This window comes from Diaphorina citri, unplaced genomic scaffold, assembly GCF_000475195.1.
Source record: "Diaphorina citri unplaced genomic scaffold, Diaci psyllid genome assembly version 1.1 scaffold47, whole genome shotgun sequence".
Classification (NCBI taxonomy): Eukaryota; Metazoa; Arthropoda; class Insecta; order Hemiptera; family Psyllidae; genus Diaphorina; species Diaphorina citri.
This window is the reverse complement of record NW_007377484.1, coordinates 85,127-112,672: the sequence shown is the minus strand read 5'-3', so window position 1 is coordinate 112,672 and position 27,546 is coordinate 85,127. Positions and strand designations below refer to the sequence as shown.

General features: G+C 37.2%; 2 protein-coding genes across 4 annotated transcripts in view; both read right to left on the bottom strand.

Moving 5' to 3' along the window:
* Nucleotides 1-11,466, bottom strand: part of LOC103515099 (dynein heavy chain 7, axonemal-like) — a 45,841-nt gene extending 34,375 nt beyond the window's left edge. Inside the window, exons 1-21 of the mRNA XM_026827725.1 lie at nt 11,405-11,466; nt 10,641-11,127; nt 9,532-9,834; nt 9,015-9,250; nt 8,653-8,806; nt 8,164-8,341; nt 7,908-8,050; nt 7,200-7,373; nt 6,481-6,654; nt 6,191-6,319; nt 5,963-6,091; nt 5,310-5,551; nt 4,749-5,052; nt 4,486-4,522; nt 3,906-4,042; nt 3,067-3,297; nt 2,073-2,573; nt 1,459-1,680; nt 1,178-1,426; nt 681-1,013; nt 104-286 (exon numbers count right to left, since the gene is read on the bottom strand). Coding sequence (XP_026683526.1) covers nt 104-286; nt 681-1,013; nt 1,178-1,426; nt 1,459-1,680; nt 2,073-2,573; nt 3,067-3,297; nt 3,906-4,042; nt 4,486-4,522; nt 4,749-5,052; nt 5,310-5,551; nt 5,963-6,091; nt 6,191-6,319; nt 6,481-6,654; nt 7,200-7,373; nt 7,908-8,050; nt 8,164-8,341; nt 8,653-8,806; nt 9,015-9,250; nt 9,532-9,834; nt 10,641-11,096 — 4,515 coding nt within the window. The 5' untranslated portion in view covers nt 11,097-11,127; nt 11,405-11,466. The remainder of the gene's footprint in view (nt 1-103; nt 287-680; nt 1,014-1,177; nt 1,427-1,458; nt 1,681-2,072; nt 2,574-3,066; nt 3,298-3,905; nt 4,043-4,485; nt 4,523-4,748; nt 5,053-5,309; nt 5,552-5,962; nt 6,092-6,190; nt 6,320-6,480; nt 6,655-7,199; nt 7,374-7,907; nt 8,051-8,163; nt 8,342-8,652; nt 8,807-9,014; nt 9,251-9,531; nt 9,835-10,640; nt 11,128-11,404) is intronic.
* A 2,643-nt stretch (nt 11,467-14,109) lies between these two features.
* LOC103515057 (protein abrupt) overlaps nt 14,110-27,546 on the bottom strand; it is a 66,651-nt gene continuing 53,214 nt past the window's right edge. Inside the window, exons 5-9 of one of the 3 annotated variants that reach the window (XM_026827799.1) lie at nt 26,364-26,451; nt 26,056-26,196; nt 25,217-25,279; nt 17,387-17,688; nt 14,110-17,078 (exon numbers count right to left, since the gene is read on the bottom strand). In XM_026827799.1, the coding sequence (XP_026683600.1) occupies nt 16,533-17,078; nt 17,387-17,688; nt 25,217-25,279; nt 26,056-26,196; nt 26,364-26,451 (1,140 nt within the window). In that variant the 3' untranslated portion in view covers nt 14,110-16,532. Of the gene's footprint in view, nt 17,079-17,386; nt 17,689-25,216; nt 25,280-26,055; nt 26,285-26,343; nt 26,452-27,546 lie in introns of all 3 variants that reach the window. The other 2 variants (XM_026827789.1, XM_008479979.3) reach the window with 2 other exon arrangements.

The window sequence follows — 27,546 nt, the reverse complement described above, 5'->3', positions numbered from 1 at the left end:
AATTTTCTGTTTGTTACATCGTGTGTATACCTCTTTTACTTTTACTTATGTACATACATAACCATAATCGTTCCATCAGTTGATGGGTCGATGGTTAACTTACTCGAGCGAAAGGTGTCCGTCTTAAGAAGTACAAAATGGTGGGACAGAATCGCATGATCAACTGTCGGAGAGAATCCCGGTGTCCCTCTTGTACCTTGGGCGGTAACGTGTTAAGCCAGGAGTCCACCAAACATTCCCAGCCCAGAGTGGCCGGTTCCATGTAGATCATGCCACAGCGAGAAACCTGCAAATCATATACAAGGGGTTAAGAATCGCATGATCAACTGTCGGAGAGAATCCCGGTGTCCCTCTTGTACCTTGGGCGGTAACGTGTTAAGCCAGGAGTCCACCAAACACTCCCAGCCCAGAGTGGCCGGTTCCATGTAGATCATGCCACAGCGAGAAACCTGCAAATCATATACAAGGGGTTGATTCTTTGTCTACAAGAAGCATACAAGGTATCTAACTATCATTATTTTCTAAAGAATAAGCCTGTTAAATCTCTCTTTCAATTGATCAAACTGAAGTTCGACTTCTTCCAGACCGAAATTTCAAAATTCATGGACAGAAATTTCCAAATTTAAATTCAATATTAGTTCAGTATAAAAGCATATTCAAACAAGATATATCATAAGTACCGTCGCAGGTGAAGCGACTTCTAGATCTTGGGGTTCAAAGATCAAACTGGTGGTTGGAGCGAGAGCAATAATCTCTCCGGACATCAAGCACAACTTCTTGTTGTCATCCAGGACACTGTTCATGTTCTCAATCCAAATGGCATCCACAGGACCATCGAAGATGAGCCACTTCCGGTTCTCGTTCTGTGACATGGCGAACTGTCGATAGCTGACGGCCAGAATACCATCCGACCACTCGTGAGAGACGGCATCAAATTGCCCGTACAACTGACCCATTGTGATGGACTTGGGATTGATAACGATTATCTCGACTTTGTGTTCACCCAGTTCTCCCTGGAAATAATCAAATAGCTCTGAGAACACTAGTAGTTACCTTCCTCTAATCAGTAGACAGTAGATACCCAGAGTGGTAAAGGTTGTATAAGAACCCGTTTGTAGTGGGAAATCAAAATATTTTACATTTCAAGAGGGATGTAATGACCGTTTATATGACTTACCCACTCTTCTATGAGTTGCAAAGCTTCTGAAAGCATTCGGTAGGCGCAGGTTTTGCCAGCAAACGAGAGGCCCACGATCATGAAGCCCCATCGTACAATCATCATTTCGTAGATCTGCTGAATCTTCTCCAGGAAGAATGGCGTAACTTGGAGATTGGCTTTCTCGCAGACCTCACGAACTGCTTTGTTGAGAATGGTGTAGTCGGTTTCTGGCAGTTCAATGCCCGGAAACAAATCCGAAGTGATGCCCTGAAGTAAATGGATGTGAGAATATTCCTGGTTGGGTCTTTGGTCTCAGAGAGTATCTCCAAAAGTTCGTCGTTGGACAGGAAGAAGAAACGCGGGAAATAGAGACGTTTCTTTTCCAAATACGCGTTGAGTCCTCGTTGTACCATGTCCAGGAGGCCATTACACTTTTGCAGATTTTCCTTCAGTTTGGGAATTTCCACGACTGACATGACGCGAGGATCTGCAGCTACGGTTTTCATGATGTCTTTCCAAATCTAAGGGGAAAAGGTTGTTAGAAACCATCATGATGTTAGAAACCATCATGATACGAGTAATTGGATTTCAAGTAGGTAGACAGTTTTTCCACGTTAACAAGACGTAAATGACTAGAAAAATTGGAAGAGAAGAGTAAATTTCCTTAAAAGGTGTGTGAAAAGTGTTTATAAGTTAAATTATTAAATCTAGTGACTAAGCTCGGAAAAAATGGTGATCTGATCTAACGTCGAATTTGATAGATAGAGAAAATTGTGTATTCTGCTCTTATAGAAAAATCTCGATAACTTTTATTGGTCTGATCACGGATTCATCAAGTGCTTTTAGGCTTGGAAAACACAAGTAACACAACATTACCTATATGTTTTAAAAGGATATCCTGTTATCATTTCACTGACCTGTAAGGTGTTATATTGAAGTCAAGATCTTTCCATTCCTCTCTCATTTGAATCAACTTCCTCTCCAGAGCATTTTCTTTGGTGGCAGAATCACTGATCACTTCAAACTTGGGCACATACTCTTCAAGCCCATAATTGAAGATTCGCTGGAGGGTGAAGTCTTCCATCTCCGGACTCAACGGGAAGCCCACCACTTCAGATATCTTCTCCCAGTGTCTCAGTTGAAGACCTGGGTTGCCCAAGGTTTGGATAATGGGCATATGCTCTTTGAACTCCTGCACCTGGTCAAGGACTTTGCTGGCGATGCCGTACGGGCCTGGCAGATGAGAAAACTGAAGTTTGAGCTTGTAGATGTTCTTGTAGAATTCGTTGGTTTCCTCTTCAATCTGTTCCGGATCAAATGTGCCCACTATGCTCTCTGCCCACATCTTGTGCTTCTCTTGGTACTCGATACAGTTGTCATACAGCTGCTTGTACGGAGCAAGCTTCTTCACAATCTTTTCAGGGCAAACAAACGAAAATGAATTAATAACTTGTTAAATCCACACGAGTAGAGAACGATTTCCGAGATCAAGGCATAGTCAGGCACCATCATGGCTACGGTCCTGAAGAGGGACTGAAAAATATATTAAATTTATCCTAATCGAATTTCAGCTCATTTCAAGAATAAAATAATTCTTTTTCTTTGCTTTTTTAGAGAACGATTTCCGAGATCAAGGCATAGTCAGGCACCATCATGGCTACGGTCCTGAAGAGGGACTGAAAAATAGATTAAATTTATCTTTATCGAATTTCAGCTCATTTCAAGAATAAAATAATTCTTTTTCTTTGCTTTTTCCAGTGTTAAGACGGTTTCGGCGTTTTTCGTCAGCCCTCAATCAGCCTCAGGGTGATCGCTTTTGAGCTGACTGACGGTTGGACATCAAGAGTAAAATAATTTAAGCCACAAAATTTCAACTTGGAAAAAAAGATGATCACTATTGTGTTTACCTTCAGATTATCGGGTAGCTCAGACCGACCAGCATATCCCGGGTTCATAGTTATGAACACCGAGCAGGTTCGGTCCAGCTTGAGTATAGTGCCCTCAAAAAGGATTTCTTCCTCTCCCAATGTGACGCCTCTCTGGATGGTCAAAATCTGTTGGGCCACCACAGACAGCACTTCTACGTCAATACGATTGAACTCGTCGAAGCACGCCCAAGCTCCCGTGGCAATCAGTCCCTGAAAGTGGTAAAATTGAGTTAAATCTTTAACCCATCAAATATACGAGACCTTATTTAGACTGCTGGGATAAAGGGACTTTTCAGTCCTATTCGGGCAGGATAAACGAGGTATATTCTAAATCTGTCTCTGATAGGAAAACACAAAACCGGAATCCACTGAAATACTTTGACTTGAAACTTGCGAGTTCAACGACTGTTTAAAGAACGAGTCAATTGTCTCTGATAGGAAAACACAAAACCGGAATCCACTGAAATACTTTGACTTGAAACTTGCGAGTTCAACGACTGTTTAAAGAACGAGTTCATTTTCAAAATTTCTATTACTTAAAACTACAGATGAGCCCCTTCTTCCCTTGGAATAGATCGGATCAATTTCCTAGTGTCTCTCAATCTCATTGAGATGGCGCGTATTATGGAGAACTGGGTTTGGATTTGCAGGAAGAGCCCCTTCTTCCCTTGGAATAGATCGGATCAATTTCCTAGTGTCTCTCAATCTCATTGAGATGGCGCGTATTATGGAGAACTGGATCTGGATTTGCAGGAAGTTTTTTACGTACCTACCCGAATTTCCATTACTTCTTTGACACCTTGTTTTTCATGTATTACCTTGAAGAACTTGCCCAGACCAATATAGTCCATGCTGTCGGAGCAGTTGAATACAATGCACAACTTGGCAACGGCTTTGGCAAGATCCTTGGTGGTTTCCGTTTTCCCCGTCCCTGCCGGACCTTCTGGAGCTCCGCCTGAAAGTGGAAAAGAGGCATGGAAAAAAAATCTATGAAAATTGGTTGTCATATCCCTTGTTTTTCTTACCTTGGCATACCCATAAATGAGACCTTGTTGCTGGGGTAAAGAGATTTTTTAGTCTCATTCGAGCAGGATAAATAAGGTGAACCTATATTCTATTCTATTCATGTATTTCTCATCATGTTGCACATTCATAGTTTGCTCCTTTATTAGATTCATTGTCTTTACTGTCGAATTTTTTGCTGTTCTTAGAGGGAAACCAAACCAAGTACACAATTTCGATCTAGACTCCAGTGTCTTTAAAAATGGGTAGATATTAGGCCCTCTATAGGTAAAACCTGAGTTCTTCGTTGAATGTGGAGATGTTTTGCTGAAATAAAGGAAATGAGTAATATGCGTGTAGTGTACAAGGGAAATCAGGATATGCTAAGAACAATTTAAGGGTTGAGTTCTTCGTTGAATGTGGAGATGTTTTGCTGAAATAAAGGAAATGAGTAATATGCGTGTAGTGTACAAGGGAAATCAGGATATGCAACGTCTTAACATTAATCTCATTAAATCAAGAATATCAAGATAGAATGTCAAAAAAGGGATTCCATAATTTGTTTTTCCTCAAAATAGGTAGTTTGATTTCAACTTTCAACTGATATCAAATCGGGATGCCAAAAGACCTTTATTTTATTTTTAGCGCAATTAACTTACAGAAAGCAACACTTTGAACTCGTCCGATTTCTCGGCAATGATGTTCTCCATCTCCTCCAGGACGAAGTTAATGTTGTAGTACCACTGGAACGTGATAGAGTTCTGCTTTATCTCGATGCCAGTCATGTGGTTATAGTCGGACAGGAACAAAATGTTGTCCATCACTTCACGGAGACGGTCCTCCATTTCTCCCAGTGTCACTTGTTCGATTTCCTTGGCATATTCCATGAGCTGGACTAACTCTTCTGTGTTGGTGGGCTTGGTCAGGATTTTGTCGTTGATTGCCTGGTACTCATCGGCAAGTCTGCGGAAAATGTGGAGGGACGCGTTAAGGATTGTGATTTTTTGGAGGTCATTGTTGTATTTCCCATCAAGGATTTCAACATGCGTCTGCGGAAAATGTGGAGGGACGCGTTAAGGATTGTGATTTTTCGGAGGTCATTGTTGTATTTCCCATCAAGGATTTCAACATGCCATCAGTTAGTTCCTAACTCGAGTATATTTTCAGGACCAAATACTTACTGCTTATTGATTTTCACTGCATTGAGCTGCTATACTTACTGTTTGCACTTGGCCTGGTAATCTTTGACGAGCTGTTGTATTAGAGTGTCTTTCAATTTGACGGCAGCATCTATCATTTGGTTTATAATGCCGTTCCGATCCATTTCAAATAATCCTATGGACACCACAGCAACACACTTGCTCGAAATCTCATTCGGTAATGTATGAAAGAATTCGACTTTAGATTTGTAATTCTCAAACGAATCGTTGTCGGTTATGAATTTCTTGATCTCGGATTCCGCCTGAAAAATTGAAATCAAATCGAGACTTTTAAAATCAGAAAGAATTCGTTTGTACTTAGTACCAGTTACCAGTGTTTATTTTCAGTTAACCTTTCAAAGTTAAAATTAATATTATTTTCATCTTCATATGTGTCCCCCCTCCCGCCCTAAAGTTTATCTTGAAATTTTTTCACCATTTATCAGCTAACGAATCGTTGTCGGTTATGAATTTCTTGATCTCGGATTCCGCCTGAAAAATTGAAATCAAATCGAGACTTTTAAAATCAGAAAGAACCCGTTTGTAGTACCAGTGTTGATTTTCAGTTAACCTTTCAAAGTTAAAATTAATATTATTTTCATCTTCATATGTGTCCCCCCTCCCGCCCCAAAGTTTATCTTGACATTTTTTCACCATTTATCAGCAATATTTACCTCACCATTGATCAGAAAGAGGTACTCGTCAAAGTCGCTAATCCTCATCTCGGTGGCAATCCATTCTTCTTCTACAAGGAACGAAATTTTCGTCTTACACTCATCAATGAATTCCTCCAAGATCACAGGCTGAAAGTATAAAAATTTCTCTCATGAACCAAAAAAATTAGACAGGGCTGTATTTAGGTATATCACTTTTTGGACCCTCCCTTTATCAGCTATATTTACCTCACCATTGATCAGAAAGAGGTACTCGTCAAAGTCGCTAATCCTCATCTCGGTGGCAATCCATTCTTCTTCTACAAGGAACGAAATTTTCGTCTTACACTCATCAATGAATTCCTCCAAGATCACAGGCTGAAAGTATAAAAATTTCTCTCATGAACCAAAAAATTTAGACAGGGCTGTATTTAGGTATATCACTTTTTGGACCCTCGCCCCCCACTCTTAAAACGACGAATCAAGTTAGGTAACTCACTGATTGAAAGAGTCAACGAGAACGAATTTTTCAACATTACCTTCAAATGCTCGTATGGTCTACCCTGCTGAGCATCGAGGCGCGGTTGTGAAGACACCGTTTTGATCATGTTGTCGAAAATGGTGAGGAAGGATTCCGTGAACTTCTTCAGCGTTGGATCTAGCCCGATCAGACCATGTTGTTTGGCTAATCGGATCAAGAACCGGGGCGTTCTCTGTCGAAAAAAAAAAACAAAAACGAAACGAAATAAAACTTATTCAGAAGCCAGGACATTGAAAAAGAAAGCTCCTTTTTGCGTTTAACCTAACCTTAAAATAACACTGGTCACTGCTCATTTGTGACAGCTCCTTTTTGTAGCAATTTTCCATTGACGTGACTTCTGAACAAGTACCAAATAAAATTATGAAATTATCTAATGACTTTCCTCAAGTAAATCAAATTGTGCGACCTGACTTGGATTTGAACCACCAACTTCCGGATCCCGGATCCACTGTGCTAACTTAGGACTAGTACTACTGAGGTTAGTCTTCAGGACCGATAGAAGCTGAACTATTATTCAGTTTATGCTAATTTATTTGGCTACTTTTTTTTTCTTTCTAAGTAGGCGCTTTAATCTTTTCTGGCTACCTTTGATACAGCACTTTTAAAAATTTTAATTTGAACACATTCGCATTGTCAAGCTTTATTTGCGCATATTATTGGCCGACCCGAAATATTTAGCCCAAATGAAGTTAATCAAGTATTTTTTTTTTCACTTACCTGCAGATCAACAATGAAGTCCGTATACTCCAGAAGAGAGTCAATGCACATAGATTGCAACTGGAACGTCATGAGGGCAGCTACCGTCTCGAAGAAGTGGGCATGTTTCTTCTTATTGTCCTCGTACCTCGGGATCAAACTTTTCTGGCCCCTCTTGTTGGATTTCTTTTCCGCCTGAAATGTATGGGTTTCGGGTTTGGCTCATACCGGAAAAAGCATATTTAACTGAGACGTAAAGCCAGTCATTCACCATCGGGTAAACCTGATAGATACAGCTGAAAAGGTCCGAATGTCAGGTCTACCTGATACCTGACGAGGACACACACTATTAGGTAGACCTGACTATCAGATATACCTGACGCCTGATCAGGTCTACCTGATAATGAGTGGCTGGTCTAAGACATGATACTTTGATGATTATGTACAAATTTTTGTAAATATAATTACAGTATGAGTATGACCCAAGTACTCGAGTATATCTATCTACTAAGACTACCTGATACCTGACAAGGACACACACTATTAGGTAGAACTGACTATCAGGTATACCTGACGCCTGATCAGGTCTACCTGATAATGAGTGGCTGGTCTAAGACATGATACTTTGATGATTATGTACCAAATTTTGTAAATATCATAATTAATAATTACAGTATGACCCAAGTACTCGAGTATATCTATCTACTAAGGAACAGTACTAGTACTAACCTTGAGGAATATCTTTTCGATCTCTGAGTGCCAGTCCTCTTGAAGGACTTGATTGGCGTACTCCAAATGTTGTGCGCAATCCGCCACGAACTTGGTTAGGTCAAATGCTTCTTTGAGCGCTCTCAGTTTTTCCACGTTAACAACTGTCAAACCCCTTAAAAAAAAAAAAAAAAAAAAAAAGCTTTATCTGCGCATATTATTGACCGACCCGAAATATTTAGCCCAAATGAAGTTAATCAAGTATTTTTTTTTTCACTTACCTGCAGATCAACAATGAAGTCCGTATACTCCAGAAGAGAGTCAATGCACATAGATTGCAACTGGAACGTCATGAGGGCAGCTACCGTCTCGAAGAAGTGGGCATGTTTCTTCTTATTGTCCTCGTACCTCGGGATCAAACTTTTCTGGCCCCTCTTGTTGGATTTCTTTTCCGCCTGAAATGTATGGGTTTCGGGTTTGGCTCATACCGGAAAAAGCATATTTAACTGAGACGTAAAGCCAGTCATTCACCATCAGGAAGACCTGATAGATACAGCTGAAAAGGTCTACCTGATACCTGACGAGGACACACACTATTGGGTAGAACTGACTATCAGGTATACCTGACGCCTGATCAGGTCTATCTGATAATGAGTGGCTGGTCTAAGACATGATACTTTGATGATTATGTACAAATTTTTGTAAATATAATTACAGTATGACCCAAGTACTCGAGTATATCTATCTACTAAGGAACAGTACTAACCTTGAGGAATATCTTTTCGATCTCTGAGTGCCAGTCCTCTTGAAGGACTTGATTGGCGTACTCCAAATGTTGTGCGCAATCCGCCACGAACTTGGTTAGGTCAAATGCTTCTTTGAGCGCTCTCAGTTTTTCCACGTTAACAAGACGTAAATGACTAGAAAAATTGGAAGAGAAGAGTAAATTTCCTTAAAAGGTGTGTGAAAAGTTTTTAAAAGTTAAATTATTAAATCTAGTGACTGTTTGACATCTGAGAAATGTCATTGGTAATTTACTGGGGACATAGGTAGCAGTCTTTGATAAGTACGTGAAAACCTGGCAGGTCTAATGAACTAAAGTTGGATTACCATGTGAATTCAACTCACTTGAAGTTTTTGAACCAAATGTTGGACATTTCCGACAGCACCGGATGTATGGTGAACAGACTGTTGTCCAGCTTCTTTTTGTTCTGGTCAAACGTGTCTTTGAATTCGGACCCCATCTCTAGCATGGGGTTCAGGGATGGTACTTGCTCCTTTTCCATGATGGACAGCTGGGGTTCTCGAGGATCATGAATGGCGAAGTCGACCACAGCCTTCTTGATACTGCTCATGTATTCGTCCTGTAAAGGCGTAAATTTGGAAGGTAATTTTTCAAAGAACTTTTAGTTTAAGAAACCTCCAGTTTTTGAAAAAAAGGTACTTATCATATCCAAAAGGCTTTCGACCCCATGTTGTATGTACCTCATTTCTTATAAACCGACAGTCTGCCAGCATGAGTATGATAAGCGCGTTCACCAAACTTGGTTTCCAGAAAAGTACAAGGAATCCCTTTCCCCTAGGCACCTAAAAATTGTTACGTTCCCTCCTAAATAGAAATTGTGTTGGCTTTTTTATTTTTTACCTTAACTTCATTGAGGAGCATGTTGAGCTCGTCAGATCGTTTCTTAAGCTTGTCAGGTATTTTGTCGAGAATGTTGTTGATCCACTTCTCATCTACTGGCGCGATATGCTCCGTGTCAATACCGAACTTGATATAGTAGTAATACTTGAGAATGGTTTTCTCGCGGTTTGTCAGATCATCCCCACTACTTCCTGGTTTGTCTTCGTCGTCGTCCTTCTCACCGCTGATCACAAAGTCGAGGATCTTCTTACGGAACTCTTGCCGCTCTTTCAACAGCTGTGAGTAGCTCTTGAGCATTTTGTTCTGAAATGGAAATGAGTTTTTCTAGAATCCAGGAGATTCCTTTCACAATGTCCATAGATAGATAATTTTATTTTACGTTTGGTTAAAGTTAAATTTCCTTTTTACTTTCCTTATCCTATAGGAAGGAAAGTAATGTAATCGGGTCAAATTTTCGATGGTCAGATTTTAGTGCCAAAACACGTTTTGGGGTCCCTAGAGCCTAAATCCAAAGTTTCAGCCATTGGTCCGTGTGTGTGTCTGTGTGTCTGTGTGTCCGTGTGTCTGTGTGTGTGTCTGTCTGTCTGTAAACAAAATATCTCGAGAACGGTAAGAGCTAGAGACTTGAAATTTGGTTATGTATCTTTCAAATGTGACAAGGATGCGGCACGAAACTTTTGGTTAAGACCGGTGCAACGCTTGGCGGCATTTTACCGCCTTTTGGCGGTTTTGGTGTAATTTAACAATATCTCGGGAACGGTATAAGCTAAAGACTTGAAATTTGTATGTAGTTCACAAATGTTGACAAGGATGGCAACACAAAACGTTGGTTAAAATAGGTGCTGCGGTTGGCGGTATTTTGACCGCTTTTTTGCTGCTTTCGACCGCTTTTGGCGGTTTTCAGCTATATCGACTAAACGGTTAGAGATATTGTAAATGTTACAACAGAACACCCAAATAAGCACCATTCAATAGGATAAGGAAAGTCGTGTGATGTTCACACCAGATTTTTTACCCTGAGGTCTTTATTTAAAAAATGATAATGTAATCTTAAGGAGGCTCTAAATTTACCAGTTCATTTGATTTCCCTACTAGCTATCGAAAATTACCTGTGGTGGGGGTTTGGGCATATTCTTCTGCTTCAAGTTGATAATGAACCGTCTTCCTTTATCATAGAACTTCCCCTCCAATGGATTGAGTCGCTTGACAATGTGCGGCGGTAATGTGAACATATCCTTAGACAGCATGGTTTCTTCGGGTGGATTATTCATCTTGACATATTTGTACGGATCCTCATCCACCTCATCTAAGGCCGATGCTAGTCTCTTCCTTATTTGGTCGGGTATATTTGGCACTGAATATTTCGAGCTTGGTTTACCACTCGTCGCTTTGCTGCTAGATGGTTTACTGGGACCGGCTGCTTTGTTAGAACTCCCTGCTGATGGTTTAGCAGTAGATCCTGTTTGCTTATTGCCGGCAGATGCTGATGGCTTACCACCATAGGGTTTACTTGTACCAGCTCGGTTGTTTATACTCGATGGAAATTTATTCTTGTTTCCACTCATTCTTCCAGTGTTGATGATGAAGAAGATAAACCTAAGACAGAAAGATTAGGTATATTCACCTCACCCAGCTTCTAAATCGGAATTATTATGTTTCTTGTCATTTGATTAAAACAATACAGAATACGGGGTAGAACATAGAGAGACCACCGCGTTTCAACTTAGAGTACGGCGGAACCGTACCTACTCGTATGTAGCTAGTAGTGTAGGTAGATTACACTCCAAAAAATGTTCCACAATTTGATATCTTGGGATTCGTGGGCCGAAATAAAGTTCATAAACAATTTACCTTCAGATTGGTATAGAGTTACCTGTTCTATCGTCACAATCCCATAGCAGCACGGTGAATGGATAAAGAAGAAGAGAAAAAAAAAAAAAAAATCACCACTGTCTTATCACGAAACGGTTTTAAAAACACTCACAACTAAAGAGCTGAAAAATTGAGAGCTTTTTACTAAAAGGTAACCAACTATGTCTAAGAACTAAAGAGATAATATTGAACATAAGAATATATTGTTTTCTAAACTTTAAATCTGGTGAGATAACACTGATGGGCACAACTTTCACGTTTGAAAAACTAGACACTCTTCAGAAAATGTGGGGAGCTGGGACAGTTGTTGATATAGAAGGACGCGTTGTCATGACTACGATTTTTACGAGGCATGAGAAGTACTACAACTTTAAATCTGGTGAGATAACACTGATGGGCACAACTTTCACGTTTGAAAAACTAGACACTCTTCAGAAAATGTGGGGAGCTGGGATAGTTGTTGATATAGAAGGACGCGTTGTCATGACTACGATTTCTCACCGTTTTTACGAGGCATGAGAAGTACCTACTATGTCAGAACTGTTTTGAGTAATATTTCCCTGATCGGATTGTCCCAATAATCTGATCTTTTATCCTGGGATAGGATCCAAAATATCAATCATGATCTGGTTTGATATGGTACGAGGGAAAAATCAAAAATACATATGTTTGTGATTTTCCCGAATTATCTTCTGGATTTCGGCTCTTTTCATATCTTCCCCAAGGCCTTCAATTACCCCTATATCTGTTCTCCTCAGCTCAATGTATGTGTACATATTATGTCTGCATGCTATCCTACTTCACACCTTCAGATTTTAACACTAAGGTAGACCTGACACCTGATGAGCACACACACTATCAAGTAGAACTGACTCTATCCTAACACCTGATCAGGTCTACCTGAGAGTGAGTGGCTGGCCGAAAGAATTTATGTAACAATTTGGCAATAAAAACAACAAAGGTGTTTGTTCAAATTTGTTTGTAATATAAATTTATTTGTACTATACGGTATTATACTTAAATCCTTAATATTAACACTTTATAAGAAAATATTGTATTACCTTACATTATTATTTGTATTAATAATAGTACTATTATATTTAATGTGTTCAATATAATAATTCAAAATAATTAACAATTATAATTTTAATATTAATAAAAAGAAGGCATTAAGTTACTAATGTTTGTACTTTGAAAATTCTTTTATTATTGAGTTGTGTTGAAAGGTTGCTTGAATTGAACTGAAATAATAGGTATTGTGATCATTTTACGTATGAAATGCTCGAGTAACAGTGATTTTACCAAAGCAATGTTAAATTTCGTTGGTTGTACAACATTATGACTGCTAGGTTATCACTGAACTAGGACTTTGGAAATGTCGACTGCACTGAAATACAGTCAAAAATCTTGGTGAAAAAATAGGCTGATGTAGGTTCTTTTAAAGTGGCAGGTAACTGTAGAAAAGAAATCCCTATTTTTTTCAAGTACTAGTTATAGTATACTTTTTTCGATGTTTGCGAAATACAGCTGACTGAACTTTTGTTCAGCCTTAACTCACATCTGTAATCTCTTCATCTTCAATTTATAATAGTAAATTGAGCTGTTCTTTCTTATTTAATATATATACTTATTTTTATTTATAAATCTACAAAAAATTATAATAAAAATATAACAATTACAATATACAACAAATGAAACAAATGTACAACATTGAATAATAAATTAAATACAGGGAGAATCTGAGTGAAAGTTTTCCTGAAAATAGATTTTTAATAGATATTATGTAAGAGGGCATTTAAAGACCAAGGGAATCAACATAATTTTCATGAAAGACAATCTTCCTTTACCTCAGGTTGTTTTACAAATTACAAACGTGCACTCAGACTTCCCTGTCTATTTATATTTAACGACAAATTAAAGTAAAACAAATTAAATTTTGATTATCTACTATTGTTAATTGTGAATAATAATTTTAACTAGTTGTTCATAACATCTGAAAAATGAAAATTTTGAATGTACAAACCGAAAACCTAGCTGCGTAAGTAATTATATAAAAAAAGACTTCAATTTTTTGTCATGTACGGAAAAAGTCTGGATTTTGTTTACTTCTCATCTACTGGCGCGATATGCTCCGTGTCAATACCGAACTTGATATAGTAGTAATACTTGAGAATGGTTTTCTCGCGGTTTGTCAGATCATCCCCACTACTTCCTGGTTTGTCTTCGTCGTCGTCCTTCTCACCGCTGATCACAAAGTCGAGGATCTTCTTACGGAACTCTTGCCGCTCTTTCAACAGCTGTGAGTAGCTCTTGAGCATTTTGTTCTGAAATGGAAATGAGTTTTTCTAGAATCCAGGAGATTCCTTTCACAATGTCCATAGATAGATAATTTTATTTTACGTTTGGTTAAAGTTATATTATTATTTTTAAATTTGAAGTTGGTGATTTCCATGAACAAGGAAAACACGAACATCTGACAGATTTCTTTCCAAATGAAAAATGATAAATTCAAAATACAGAAAAATTATGAGATCTTCAATTTAAATTTATTAATTTTTTTATGGCACAATATAACATCTCAAAAATACCTTCTTATTCACTTTTCTCGCTGAATAAAGATTGTTAGAATTCAAGTATAAAAGATCCATGAGTAAATGTTGTAAAATTAATTATTTACTTTTATAAACACAGATTTGTTCAATGAATCTTGTACAGTTGACTCATATTTTTTATGATTCACATTTTAAGGAGTCATCAGACAAATAGAGCCTTCGCCTCCCCACTGCGGCCGCCTTTATTATTATCACCATCGGAGTGATTTATCAAGTGAAGCAAATTTTGCAATAATTTTTAATTATTCAGCTTGAATATTTATTAAATATTCAGCAAATTAGTGACTGGCCGATCATTGTCTAAAACTGATCTGTAAATTATTTATGAAAAACTTCTTTTCTACACAAAACGTACCTATTTAATAATAAATAATCTAACACAAAGAAGGTAATGGTCAAACACAACGAACTGAATAAAAAATACACCTAAATAACAATCGTGTAAAATAATAATTAACAATTCTATGAACAGAAGGGATTTATACATTACAATAAAGAGAAATGGAGATAGCTTTGTTTAACATAAAAATATGAGGTAGCTTATGGAATGGGGATGCCCTGAGTTGAAAAGTCAGCAATTTCACTTCACAAACTTTTGAATATTTCCCTGAATAGGTATTTGAACTAAATAAATTCAAAAGGGTTACCTAGTTCTTTCGTATATTTAGAAGAGAATTAAATTGTACGTATACTTTTATTTTTATTTTCTGTTTTTCAAGAGCATCCAAAAATAAATGCAATAGTTATTGCATTTCGAAATCTAATTTTGAAAATTTGTAAAGGTTTTTGTGAAGTAAAATTGTGTTGATTTAAAGTCTGTATTCATAGGTATGTTAAAATTAAAAATTATAATAAAATTGGGATTACTTCGTAATTATATAACCTATTTTTGAAAAGTTTTTTTAAAAGACTAGGGTAGGTACCTAATTTCTATAATTGGCAAACGTTTCAACTCTTTCCTTTAAGGGGTTGAATTTATGGGAGAACAATTTCATAAATTGTAGATGGAACTCTCAAATGCTGATGGAGATTTTGCCAATTTTATTCATGTTTGTATCTATATAATTTCTTTTAGGTTCGATTTGTCTGATATTTTTCTACATTTCAGCGGCATTTGTTTGAAATAAAACTATCAATATTTTCGAGATTTTCGCGTATTGTTCCGGAGAGAAAACGTTCTTTTAAAATCTGTAAGAAATACCTTTTCAAGGTGTCCTTATACTTGTCAATATCAATAAAATTAACAACTCACTAAATTAGGCAAACTATGCCTAAAATACCTACGTTAAATGAGAACAAATGCCTACAGATTTATTTATGGACAATATAAGGACAAAATACGTAAATGAAAATATTAAAAACTTAACACACCTAAATTTTAATAATTTTTTCATCAGATCAGTAAAAAAAAAATGTGTAAAAATAAAATTCTACTGTAAAACTTAAAAAATCCCAACCATTCAGTATGGTTGTTCTTTTAGTTTATTGAGGTAGTTTCAAAGTTGGTTGTAAAAATAATAATCTCAAATGAAAAATTTCAAACGTGAAAAAAGAGGGATAAAATAGCGAAGGAGGCTGTTTTATGAAAATCTTCACAAAATATGGACTTTTTTAATACATCTTTACCAACATCCATAGCCTTAAAGGTAGGTAGGTAATCTTCAATTGCACTTTCCTATTATGTATAATATGATCATATTGATCATCCATATGTACGTATTGATGTATGCAAATATACGTATTAGGAATCAGTTTATGTATGTGCTACATATTCTCGAAGTCATTACCTATTTATTGTATATAGTGTTGTACAAAATGAAGACCGATCATCAATAATGTGCTAAGTGCCAAAAAGTTCAAACTGAGATAATTAGGTTTTTCTTCCTGGTTTACCACGGGTATATACCACTACCCCCATCTATCGGGATTTTTTTTGGAACGTTGTGGAGCTTAGCGCGTTTTACAGAGTATGTTCACTGGTACATAGTACGTGAATCCGTACCTAACTCAAATTATATATTTTTTGCACTTAGCACATTATTGATGATCGGTCTTCAAATTGAAATGTACACAATAATGCCACATTCCTTGATAGTTGATAGTTCATTCAGAAATTGAACTTCGTTTTATTTTATTTACAACTTAACTATTGACGCTTTTGATTTGATTTGTTAGACAAATAAATTATTTCACACATTGATCTAATGATCTACAAAGCCTTTTTAAATAATGAACGAATTCAAAAATAAAATCAGAAAAAATCTTTGCAGAAAAACACACCAGTGTTTCTTTTTGATTTTCCATCAATGATGGAAATGTCACTTTTGAATTCTGATCTTACTCACAAAATTGATCCAGCTAAACGTCATACAACCTTTGTAGTCAAAGTCTGGAAAATAGGATTCTGGGTAGTATGCAGAACACACACAGTACATTCTTTGATCTACTCGCACGTGTAGCTGGCTTTGTACTCAGTATAGTAGGGGGAAGGGGATTACCGTACTCAAGGGGCGTGGTCTAATCCCCCGCCTTGATTGGCTGAGGCCCCTCCTCCTCACTGTAGTCATCGTTCTCCTCCGCACTCGAGTACTCGTGTTCATTATTCATAAGTGCGGCATGATGATTGCTAAGCAGCCGCCTCTGTTCATCACTCACGCGTGCCGCCATGGCTGCTGCTTGCTCTGGTGACAGGTGGAGTGCCGAGTTCTCAGCTATCATCTGGAGGTAGGTGTCTAGGATAGCACTCCCAGTGGAGGGGCCTGGCGGTCCGCGGCCTTCTTTAGGTGACTGGGGTATGCTATGGTGGTTTCCTGAGGGACTGAGTTTGGTGATGACCGCCGTCGAGTTCCCATAGTGGGAGGGAGGTGGAGACAGAGGCCTGATGTCAAGAGACCCGTACATACGATGTCCGATGTCCTTGTGATTATTATTGACGGTGAGGTCTTCGGGATCATCGCCTCCACACATACTGCTCCCTGTAGACTTCAGATCGAGGCGGGAGCGTTGTGGCGTGCCTAGCATACCGGTGGGGGAGGAACGAGCGCGTAGCTCTGCCGCGGACACCTGGGGAAGAAGAAAACATGAATGTTAGATATGCAGGAGGGAGTCGAAAACACGGGAGTGCTCTAAGCAAAATTGTGATTGGGCCTCAGCATGAAGCGTTGTTATCTGGGCGCCCCCTATCCCCTATAGATCATGGGGAATACCTAACTGAAGGGAAAAGTAGAAAAAAATCTCCAAAGAACCTATATATTACAGAAGTCTTTTCCTCAATTTCATCTTTTTATTTCATTCTCTTTATTCCTCTCGCCGCGGGCAAATTAGCCCGTGACAGCATTGAATCAGAAACATTGTCCCGTGCATTTTCTTACCTTGACTCCGGCTTTGGCAAGCAGTTTACTGGCCAGCTCCGGATCGAACGGGGACGGCATAGGCAGGACCGGCAGATCTTTGGTGCTAATGCCGCGGTGTTGCCGTGACATGTGCGAGTGAAGTGAGTTGCGAGATTTGGCAACCGTGCCGCAAAGTACGCAGCGGTAGCCGGGGCATACGGTGTGTTTGTCTTCGAGATGCGTGCGCAGCGTGTGGGCGGAGCGATAGATTTTACCGCACTTGGGGCAGGGGCGGGGGTCTGTGGCGCGGACTCGCATCATGTCCAAACCGCGTCGAGAAACTGTGAACAAAACGAAGGGGAAAATGTTAGTCGTTGTATTGTGTGAACGCCGTGAAACTTTTTTAGATATGCAATGTGCCATGTAATAAATGGTCTATTTCTTTCTTCTTTCATTTCCGATGCGTCAACACAATGATGAGAAAATTGTGAAGTGAAAACCTGATTGTAGCAATTAATGTCTACAAATAGGTGACCTACCTAACCCAATAATAAATATGTACACATATCAGTTATCAGTAAGAAATAAAATCACTATCAGCAGATAGTGATTTTATTTCTTAATGTCATTGGATGTGAGATAGTTATAAAGTGTTCATTATTGGTATTAAAATTATTTCAATTTATTAATTAATCATAATTCCTATTTCTGTTCTTCTGAACGAGATTTTAAATATTTGCATACTTCGTGAATCAAGCTGGACTTTAAGCCTCATTTGATTTTAAATTTAGAACTTCATTAAATTAAAACCTATCATGGGGGCTCACAAGTATTATTATGTGCGAAGGTATTCGATGTAACGTTACCGTTTTAATTTAAATTGGTTTGGTATATCATGGGTAGGTACAGTTTATATCTATTACTACCACATACGTATGATATCAAAAACTTGCTAGCTCTCAGGCTACAAATCATAAACGGAAAGGTCATAATATCGTTTCTTAGTGGCGGAGTCAAGACTAAAAATTCAGAAAAGCTTTTTTTACTGTCCACATTTTGCTGTTTTGGGAGGGGTTGAAAACCAAGATTTTCTCTTCTGGAACCCCAGTTTTGTCAGTAGAATATAATTTGATCACTCGGTAATCCATCCAAATCAATACTACGCTGAAAACCTTTTGAAACAAGTATTCCAACAATCGAACTACTGAGTTAAACGCACTGCCCCAAAAACGTTCTCGATAACCTCAATGTTCCGCCACGGATAACAAGTTGAATTCTACTCGGAATTTCCCCTCCGGCACTGGTGTTAATTTTACATCCCATGGTATTTATACGAGTAAGAATTATTATAATAAAATATTAGAATGAATTTCATAGAAAAGTGGACTTGCAAGATATCAAAATCAAAATGATACCCGCGGCGATGTAGAAGATAATTATAATTGATCTGAAATTATTACGTGTATAAATGATTAACCCGTTGCAGGGAGGCCAAACTTTTGAGGCAATATTATCAACATCAAAATAATACCATAATTATTATCAAAATATTATCAATATTAAAAACATTATTATCAAAATATTATCATTATCAAAAGCACCATCAAAATATTATGAAAAATATTGATAGTACTTTATAAATTACCTTTTTTTTTCGTAATTAGTTTTCACCTTGACTGTTTTTCCAGTCAGGTTAGTGGCGCCTTACGTTGCATCTAGTGTAGTGTAGAATGCATTTGTAAATTTCTTAATTTCTTCAAAATCTTGACCTGTATGTTGATAATTTGCAGTTGGTTGCCGTGTATATTTGTGCAGTTTGGTCATACAAGGGAAGAAAAGAATACAGATACAGAATGTTCCCTCACAACTTTGTAAGACTTCTGTTACAAAACGGCCATTGTTGGGTTAATACGACAGCATTATGCGTGCATACCTAAACTAGGTAAATTTGGATTTAAATTTTGGTTCTTTTAATAAATGTATTAAACATTTCTGGACATAGAATGTAGCTTGGTAATCTTTTGCTTGAGGAACAATACTCAACCAAAAAACTGGTTTTAAATTATTATTTGTTACACAGATTTTTGGAGTTTGTAGGCAAGTGAGAACCTATGAAACGTTATTTATTTTAGATTTTTTTGTAGTTTAGCATATGTATGTATTTTGGGGATTACCAACAAAATATACTGAATGATTTTGCAGTTAATAATGATTATGTTGGGTACAATAATGTACCGACACCACAAGTACAAGACGACGCGACAAGAAAGAGACTTTTATCTTCTTTTTCCTAAAAAAGCCCATATTTATCTAAAGTCATAATTATGTCCTTTTTGTTCAGTCAATAAGATTCCAAAAGTCCATAAAATTCTTCTTTTTCTAAGATCTTCAACACTTCCAAAAGCACAAAACAAACGTCTTAAGAGGATGCGAACACACACGACCTCACACGAGCACTGTGCAATATCTTCGGGTCGGATCTTCTCATTCAAAACTTCTTCAGAAACACAAAACTACCTCAGAAAACACAGAACTTCTGACCAGGGGGAACTATCTCTTTAATCTTCTTTCTACAATCTTCTCGACCTTGAAAAAGAACAACTTTTTTTCCACTGAGGAACTTTTTTTTACCAATAGATAGAAGTAAGTACAAGCATTAAGAACACACTTCAATTAACAGCAGTGTTACCACAGACCTGTGGTGCTACGGAATACATTTCCTCAAATGCGCAGAATAAATTGCAAATAGCTTTGTTTTCTCTATCCTGTTTTAACTTTAATACATTTCTAATTGTTTCTATCATAACATTAGGATACAATAATGTACCTTGCACTTGCAGTATGTAGGAGTAGACTTAAATAACTTGTTCAGCTGTGTCCACGTAATCGGTGCCGATCGATGGTCGATCGACGCGATAAGTTCAAGAGGTGAATCTGTGTTGTGAAGTCACTGTACGGTTTCAGTCGACATCGATCGAGACGGCGCAGCGCGGTGTCGACTATGTGTGGACACAGGTTAACTGTATAAAATTTGAAAAAAATAATGAGAGTTTGAGAGATGCACTGTTTTGAGTAATATTTCCCTGATCGGATTGTCCCAATAATCTGATCTTTTATCCTGGGATAGGATCCAAAATATCAATCATGATCAGGTTTGATATGGTACGAGGGAAAAATGTTTGTGATTTTCCCGCATTACCTTCTGGATTTCGGCTCTTTTCATATCTTCCCCAAGGCCTTCAATTACCCCTATATCTGTTCTCCTCAGCTCAATGTATGTGTACATATTACGTCTGCATGCTATCCTACTTCACACCTTCAGATTTTAACACTAAGGTAGACCTAACACCTGATGAGCACACATACTATCAGGTAGAACTGACTCTATCCTAACACCTGATCAGGTCTACCTGAGAGTGAGTGGCTGGCCGAAAGAATTTATGTAACAATTTGGCAATAAAAACAACAAAGGTGTTTGTTCAAATTTGTTTGTAATATAAATTTATTTGTACTATACGGTATTATACTTAAATCCTTAATATTAACACTTTATAAGAAAATATTGTATTACCTTACATTATTATTTGTATTAATAATAGTACTATTATATTTAATGTGTTCAATATAATAATTCAAAATAATTAACAATAATAATTTTAATATTAATAAAAAGAAGGCATTAAGTTACTAATGTTTGTACTTTGAAAATTCTTTTATTATTGAGTTGTGTTGAAAGGTTGCTTGAATTGAACTGAAATAATAGGTATTGTGATCATTTTACGTATGAAATGCTCTGACGCGAGGATCTGCAGCTACGGTTTTCATGATGTCTTTCCAAATCTAAGGGGAAAAGGTTGTTAGAAACCATCATGATGTTAGAAATCATAATGATACGAGTAATTGGATTTCGAGTAGGTAGGTATATCTTGGGTTGAAAGTTGGGAACTTTCTGTGAGAAACATGAGGACTGTGGAGCTGTAGTGTCGGACCATGTGGTGTCAATCATACATGACGTGATGTGGCAGTTAAGTGATAAACAGCTTGAACTGGATCAAAAGTATCTTTGATCAATCTTTATGAAAAGTGCCTAGTTGCCCCCATCAGCAACCTACATTTACTAAAAGTGAAAATTCTCATTAGCAAAAGTCATATGTAGTGCAATATCTCATACCTTATCCATAGCGCTAAATCTCCGACCTTCTTCCGGCATTTGGGCCTGAATGTCCGGAGAGGAGAAAATCGGCTCCAAATACATCCACGTTTGCTGCACTTTAACCCATTCGTCAATGATCTCTTGAAGTAGCATAAGTTTTTCTTCCCAGTCCCTAAAGACCAAAGGATAATTTTATGAACTTCCAACATAATACAAAACTGTACCTAGAAGCTACAAGTGAAACAAAGTTGAACAGTGAAGACCCTACATTGTGACGTTTATGACCGGTTTGACCCAAAAATAAGAAAAAATATTGATCATGATCACTCATTCAAATACAAAACACCCTAGAAGCTACAAGTGAAACAAAGTTGAACAGTGAAGACCCTACATTGTGACGTTTATGACCGGTTTGACCCAAAAATAAGAAAAAAATATTGATCATGATCACTCATTCAAATACAAAACAACTAGTGACTATTTGACATCTGAGAAATGTCATTGGTAATTTACTGGGGACATAGGTAGCAGTCTTTGATAAGTACGTGAAAACCTGGCAGGTCTAATGAACTAAAGTTGGATTACCATGTGAATTCAACTCACTTGAAGTTTTTGAACCAAATGTTGGACATTTCCGACAGCACCGGATGTATGGTGAACAGACTGTTGTCCAGCTTCTTTTTGTTCTGGTCAAACGTGTCTTTGAATTCGGACCCCATCTCTAGCATGGGGTTCAGGGATGGTACTTGCTCCTTTTCCATGATGGACAGCTGGGGTTCTCGAGGATCATGAATGGCGAAGTCGACCACAGCCTTCTTGATACTGCTCATGTATTCGTCCTGTAAAGGCGTAAATTTGGAAGGTAATTTTTCAAAGAACTTTTAGTTTAAGAAACCTCCAGTTTTTGAAAAAAAGGTACTTATCATATCCAAAAGGCTTTCGACCCCATGTTGTATGTACCTCATTTCTTATAAACCGACAGTCTGCCAGCATGAGTATGATAAGCGCGTTCACCAAACTTGGTTTCCAGAAAAGTACAAGGAATCCCTTTCCCCTAGGCACCTAAAAATTGTTACGTTCCCTCCTAAATAGAAATTGTGTTGGCTTTTTTATTTTTTACCTTAACTTCATTGAGGAGCATGTTGAAAGTACCTCTCTACTTATGTAGCTTACAGCAAAAATCTGTAATAGGTAACTTGGAGCTGGAGCTTTGATGTTATGATTCATATCGGTAATTCTTACCGAACGTTGTTTCCAATCCTGGTAAAGTGCATATCGAATTCTTCGGACATTAGTCAGCGGATAGGTTTCAGCATTAATCAAGAAACTAAGCTTTAGAACATTCAGCTTAGGGGAAAGTACCTCTCTACTTATGTAGCTTACAGCAAAAATCTGTAATAGGTAACTTGGAGCTGGAGCTTTGATGTTATGATTCATATCGGTCATTCTTACCGAACGTTGTTTCCAATCCTGGTAAAGTGCATATCGAATTCTTCGGACATTAGTCAGCGGATGGCTTTCAGCATTAATCAAGAAACTAAGCTTTAGAACATTCAGCTTAGGGTATTGAGAGAAAAAAATCACTCGCAAAGTTATTTGAGTTGATTTTTTTTTTCTTTGAAAATTTTGTCGGAGGATTAGACTCAAAACACATTCTATGTTCGAAAAATACGGACAATACAGGAAACAGCTGGTCAAATCAAATAGTCAATTCTCAACTTTATGATGATTATTGAATTCTATGTTCGAAAAATACGGACAATACAGGAAACAGCTGGTCAAATCAAATAGTCAATTCTCAACTTTATGATGATTATTGAATTCTTCATAAAATGGTATACATTTCCCAATCAGGTTAGGTATGAATTTGTAATTCCACTTTCTGGTTATAATGTGTTACCTATTATGCCTACGTGCCTCCATACAAGAAATTATAATAATATTTAGGATTTTTTCCTACTTATGACCATTCAGATCGATAGAATGTAGGTATGATCGATAGAGTATCTTCTTGCCAAAGTAGAGATTATTGAATTCTTCATAAAATGGTATAAATTTCCCAATCAGGTTAGGTATGATTTTGTAATTCCACTTTCTGGTTATAATGTGTTACCTATTATGCCTACGTGCCTCCATACAAGAAATTATCCTAAATAATAAGGATTTTTTCCTACTTATGACCATTCAGATCGATAGAATGTAGGTACGAGTATCTTAATGCCAAAGTAGAGAAAACTGAAGCTTCTTTGGCAAGTTTTAGTTTGGCGTACCGCACCACAATCACTACTTTTTCTTCAACCAATAGGCAATACTTAATAATGAATAGGTAATATTTTGATGTTTCTCTCTCTCTCCCTCAAGAATCTCAAGATTAAATAATATTAAACATAATACAAAGTAACAAAAATCAAGTTTCTCTCTCTCTCTCTTTCTCCTAAGTACAAAAAAGTATTAAATTTCTTTAATCAAAACTAGTTTTGAAAATAAATAAATAAATTAAGTTCATTTTGAAAAAGTCCGAACGCTTCTCGGAACCGGTTATTGGCTTGGGATGTACATTTTGTACCAAACTTTTTTTTTTTTTTTTTTTCAATCATTATAAAATGTCACCTATCGTAGATCGTACTTGTATTCATAATTATATCGGAACGCTCAAGTTTCCAGTGGTCCAATGTGAGGGGGGACTTGACTATTTTTATGATTTTTTCCTGGGCTTGTACTCGTACCATTTGGGATATTTTATTTTTTCAAGAATACCTCCGAAATGTTTCCTCCTTTTAGGTACAATGCAATTATCAATCTTCAAGTTTCTAAGTAAATTTAAAATTTTAAATTACTATTGAATGGACATTGAGAAGACCCTAGACTCCCCAGCTAGAGGGTCGTAAAATGACCAGTGAAGGTAGTTCACATTCAGAAGGATTAAAAAATAACCCAGATTTTCACCCGTACATTGGGCACTGATAAAAGTATGATTAACCAATCAGGGTATTTTCAGAAAGAAAAAAATGTTGCTTCAATTAATCTCAGAAAAGGAGAAAAAAAAATCATTCATTCTTTGTCAATAATGGCCGGTCGGTGGATAACATCAGATTATGCACACAAGTTTACGAATGCTCCATGTACAGTAAAAAAAGTTGAAATTTGAATCGGAAATATTATGTATAATGGAAAAGAAATCCCCAATGTTGATTGAATGGGTATGCAAATTGAGAGTCACATATCTTTGTCAAAAATTCCGAATTCAAAAAATGTATCAAGATTTTGAAGAGAACTGAGGAATACTGAGGATTGAGTAGAGGTGTAGTTATTTTGGATGTGATGTGAGATCAAGAATAAGAGGTCCATGGCGTTGGAGTTTTCAATTATTTTGTTGTTAAAGTTCCAATGCCTTTGCATAAAGGTCATGCTTGATAATTTTATTCATCGAAAAAATATGTAGGTATATCGGGCGATCGCAACACGCGAACACAAATAGTACCTAATTACATAAGTAAGTATGTTGGAAAAAGATATTATAAATCAGATCAATCATCACTGAGTAATCAAAGGCATAAAGGCAATGATGTTTGTTGCTTTTCGATGACTATGGGGGAAAACCACTTGAGCTCCCCAATAACTAATAATACTAAGTACGAGTATGAGGTGATTTTTTTAGTTTACTGATAAAATTAGTACTGCAAGTGTGTTCATAGATGAAATAAAGTGTGACTCACCAAAATTATTATCTGAGCTATTGTGCATTCCTGAGGGTCCTGGTAGCAGACCTGCCGGTAATCCTGGAAAAAACAGATTGAAATTCACATTAGAGACACTGGCACACTTATTTAAATACTTCAAGTCATTGGATTACTAATAAATTCTTTGCAGATGGTTCATTTTCCGTTTTAAGACTTCTCGAAGAGATCTGTTGAAATCTGGTACAGTTCCCTCTGTCAAACCTCTTTAAAAAAAAAAAAAATGTTTACAAAACCACGTATTCTCAGAATTCATGGATTCTCAGAATAAATACTCAGAATTCTCAGAATTCATGGATTTTCAGAATAAATTCTCAATTTCTAAATTTTCAGCAGTGGTTGGGAGGTCAAGACTCCATTGAAGCTGCTCTAAGGTTGGGACTAGGTTTGATGGTTGGGGCTCATTTATAAACTCCTGTTTATTCTCTAGGAGATTTGTTTCCAAAGCCTTCTACAAATTTTGAAGTGTACTTGTGGCCTGTGTGAACAGTTCCTGATTACACGGGGAGTATTTTAAGATGGAAAATTTGTGACCAAAAATTGGCCGCCACGATTTTTGGAGAAAAATTTTTAAAAAAAAAAAAAAAAAAAAAAAAAAAATCAAGAGGCAGCAATTTTAAATCGAATAATCAGATTTTTATAATTTAGGGAAAAATTTGAACTTCTATTGCTGTTAGCGGATTCAGCTGTAGCCGAATGGTGATGGCAGAATTATGAAAAGATATCTTTTTTTTTTATCTGCCATACACCAGGGTGATGGTCTCTAGCCATGTTTGATTGTCTCGTCGTGAACTTTTGTTCCCCCAATTGGTGTTTACCTTGTAATCCTAGTAGAGAGGCAGAGAAGTTGGCTCGGGCACCGTCCATCGAGCCCATATGGTCGCTCCCCGCATAGTCCCCTTGCTCAGACTTGGACATGAGATCAGATAGGCCCGGATGATGATGCTGCATGCTCCCGCCTCCCCGTTCACTGAGTTCTGTGTCACTAGAGTTGCTTTCTTCGCCGGTAGAGTGAGCATTGGGCGAAGAATCTGAGATGCCGCTTTTCTGCAAGAAGAGAATGGAATTGGCTTGATTAGTTAACTGTGTTCGGAATTGCAATTTAGATGATGCTGCATGCTCCCGCCTCCCCGTTCACTGAGTTCTGTGTCACTAGAGTTGCTTTCTTCGCCGGTAGAGTGAGCATTGGGCGACGAATCTGAGATGCCGCTTTTCTGCAAGAAGAGAATGGAATTGGCTTGATTAGTTAACTGTGTTCGGAATTGCAATTTGCAATATTTTAGACTTCCAGAGGATTCCAAAGATGAAGATTTCCAAAGGAATGTTTGTTACTGCTGTGTTGATCTACAAGACACAAGCTGACAGCTTATATTTATTTGTTATAATAAATAAATATTTCTCAGTTTTAGACTTCATATTGTCCTCAAAAGAAATTGGATGTTTTTGCTGAAATTTAGCTGAAGACAAGGTAGGCCTTTGTGGAAAGTGGGCTAGGAAATACCTCAGCATTTGATTTGGAGAGTTTCAATTCATCTATTGAGCGCTAGCAAAGTGATTGACACAAATACCCAGACAAATTAGTTTATTAGGAATTCACTAGTCACACCGATAATTTGGTTGACATAAAGCTGAGTTTAGCTGAAACCAGTCAGTAACATTCCTTCTGATTATAATGAAGCTACAACATTCACATAGACCAATATCTGGTCTGGTGGCTAATGGATGTGAAATAAGTTGACATTCAAAATACCATAAAAGTTTCGTAATATCCAATACGAAATTAAAATAAGTGAAAAAATAAATCAAACATGAGGCTCATAAACACAGGTCAATCTTAAAGTTTTAGGAAGAAACCGTCTCGTAAAACTTTAGGAGGTCTGGGTGATGATGGTAAATTTATGATCTAACAACTCTGAACATTTTTTTATAATAATTTTAATCCGCGTGTGGAGATAAAGTGTACATAAAAAAATATATAGGAACCTAATTAATGTACACCTTGTACTAAAGAAGTTTTAGGAAGAAACCGTCTCGTAAAACTTTAGGAGGTCTGGGTGATGATGGTAAATTTATGATCTAACAACTCTGAACATTTTTTATAATAATTTTAATCCGCGTGTGGAGATAAAGTGTACATAAAAAATTATATAGGAACCTAATTAATGGACACCTTGTACTAAAGTATCCATCATTATCATTTATGTACCAATAGATCAGTTGCGCTTACTTGGGTGATGTTTCAAAGTCATAGAGCAGGAAAAATGAGGACCAACGGATTTTTTTTTTCTTCTTCTTCTACGACTTCTAGA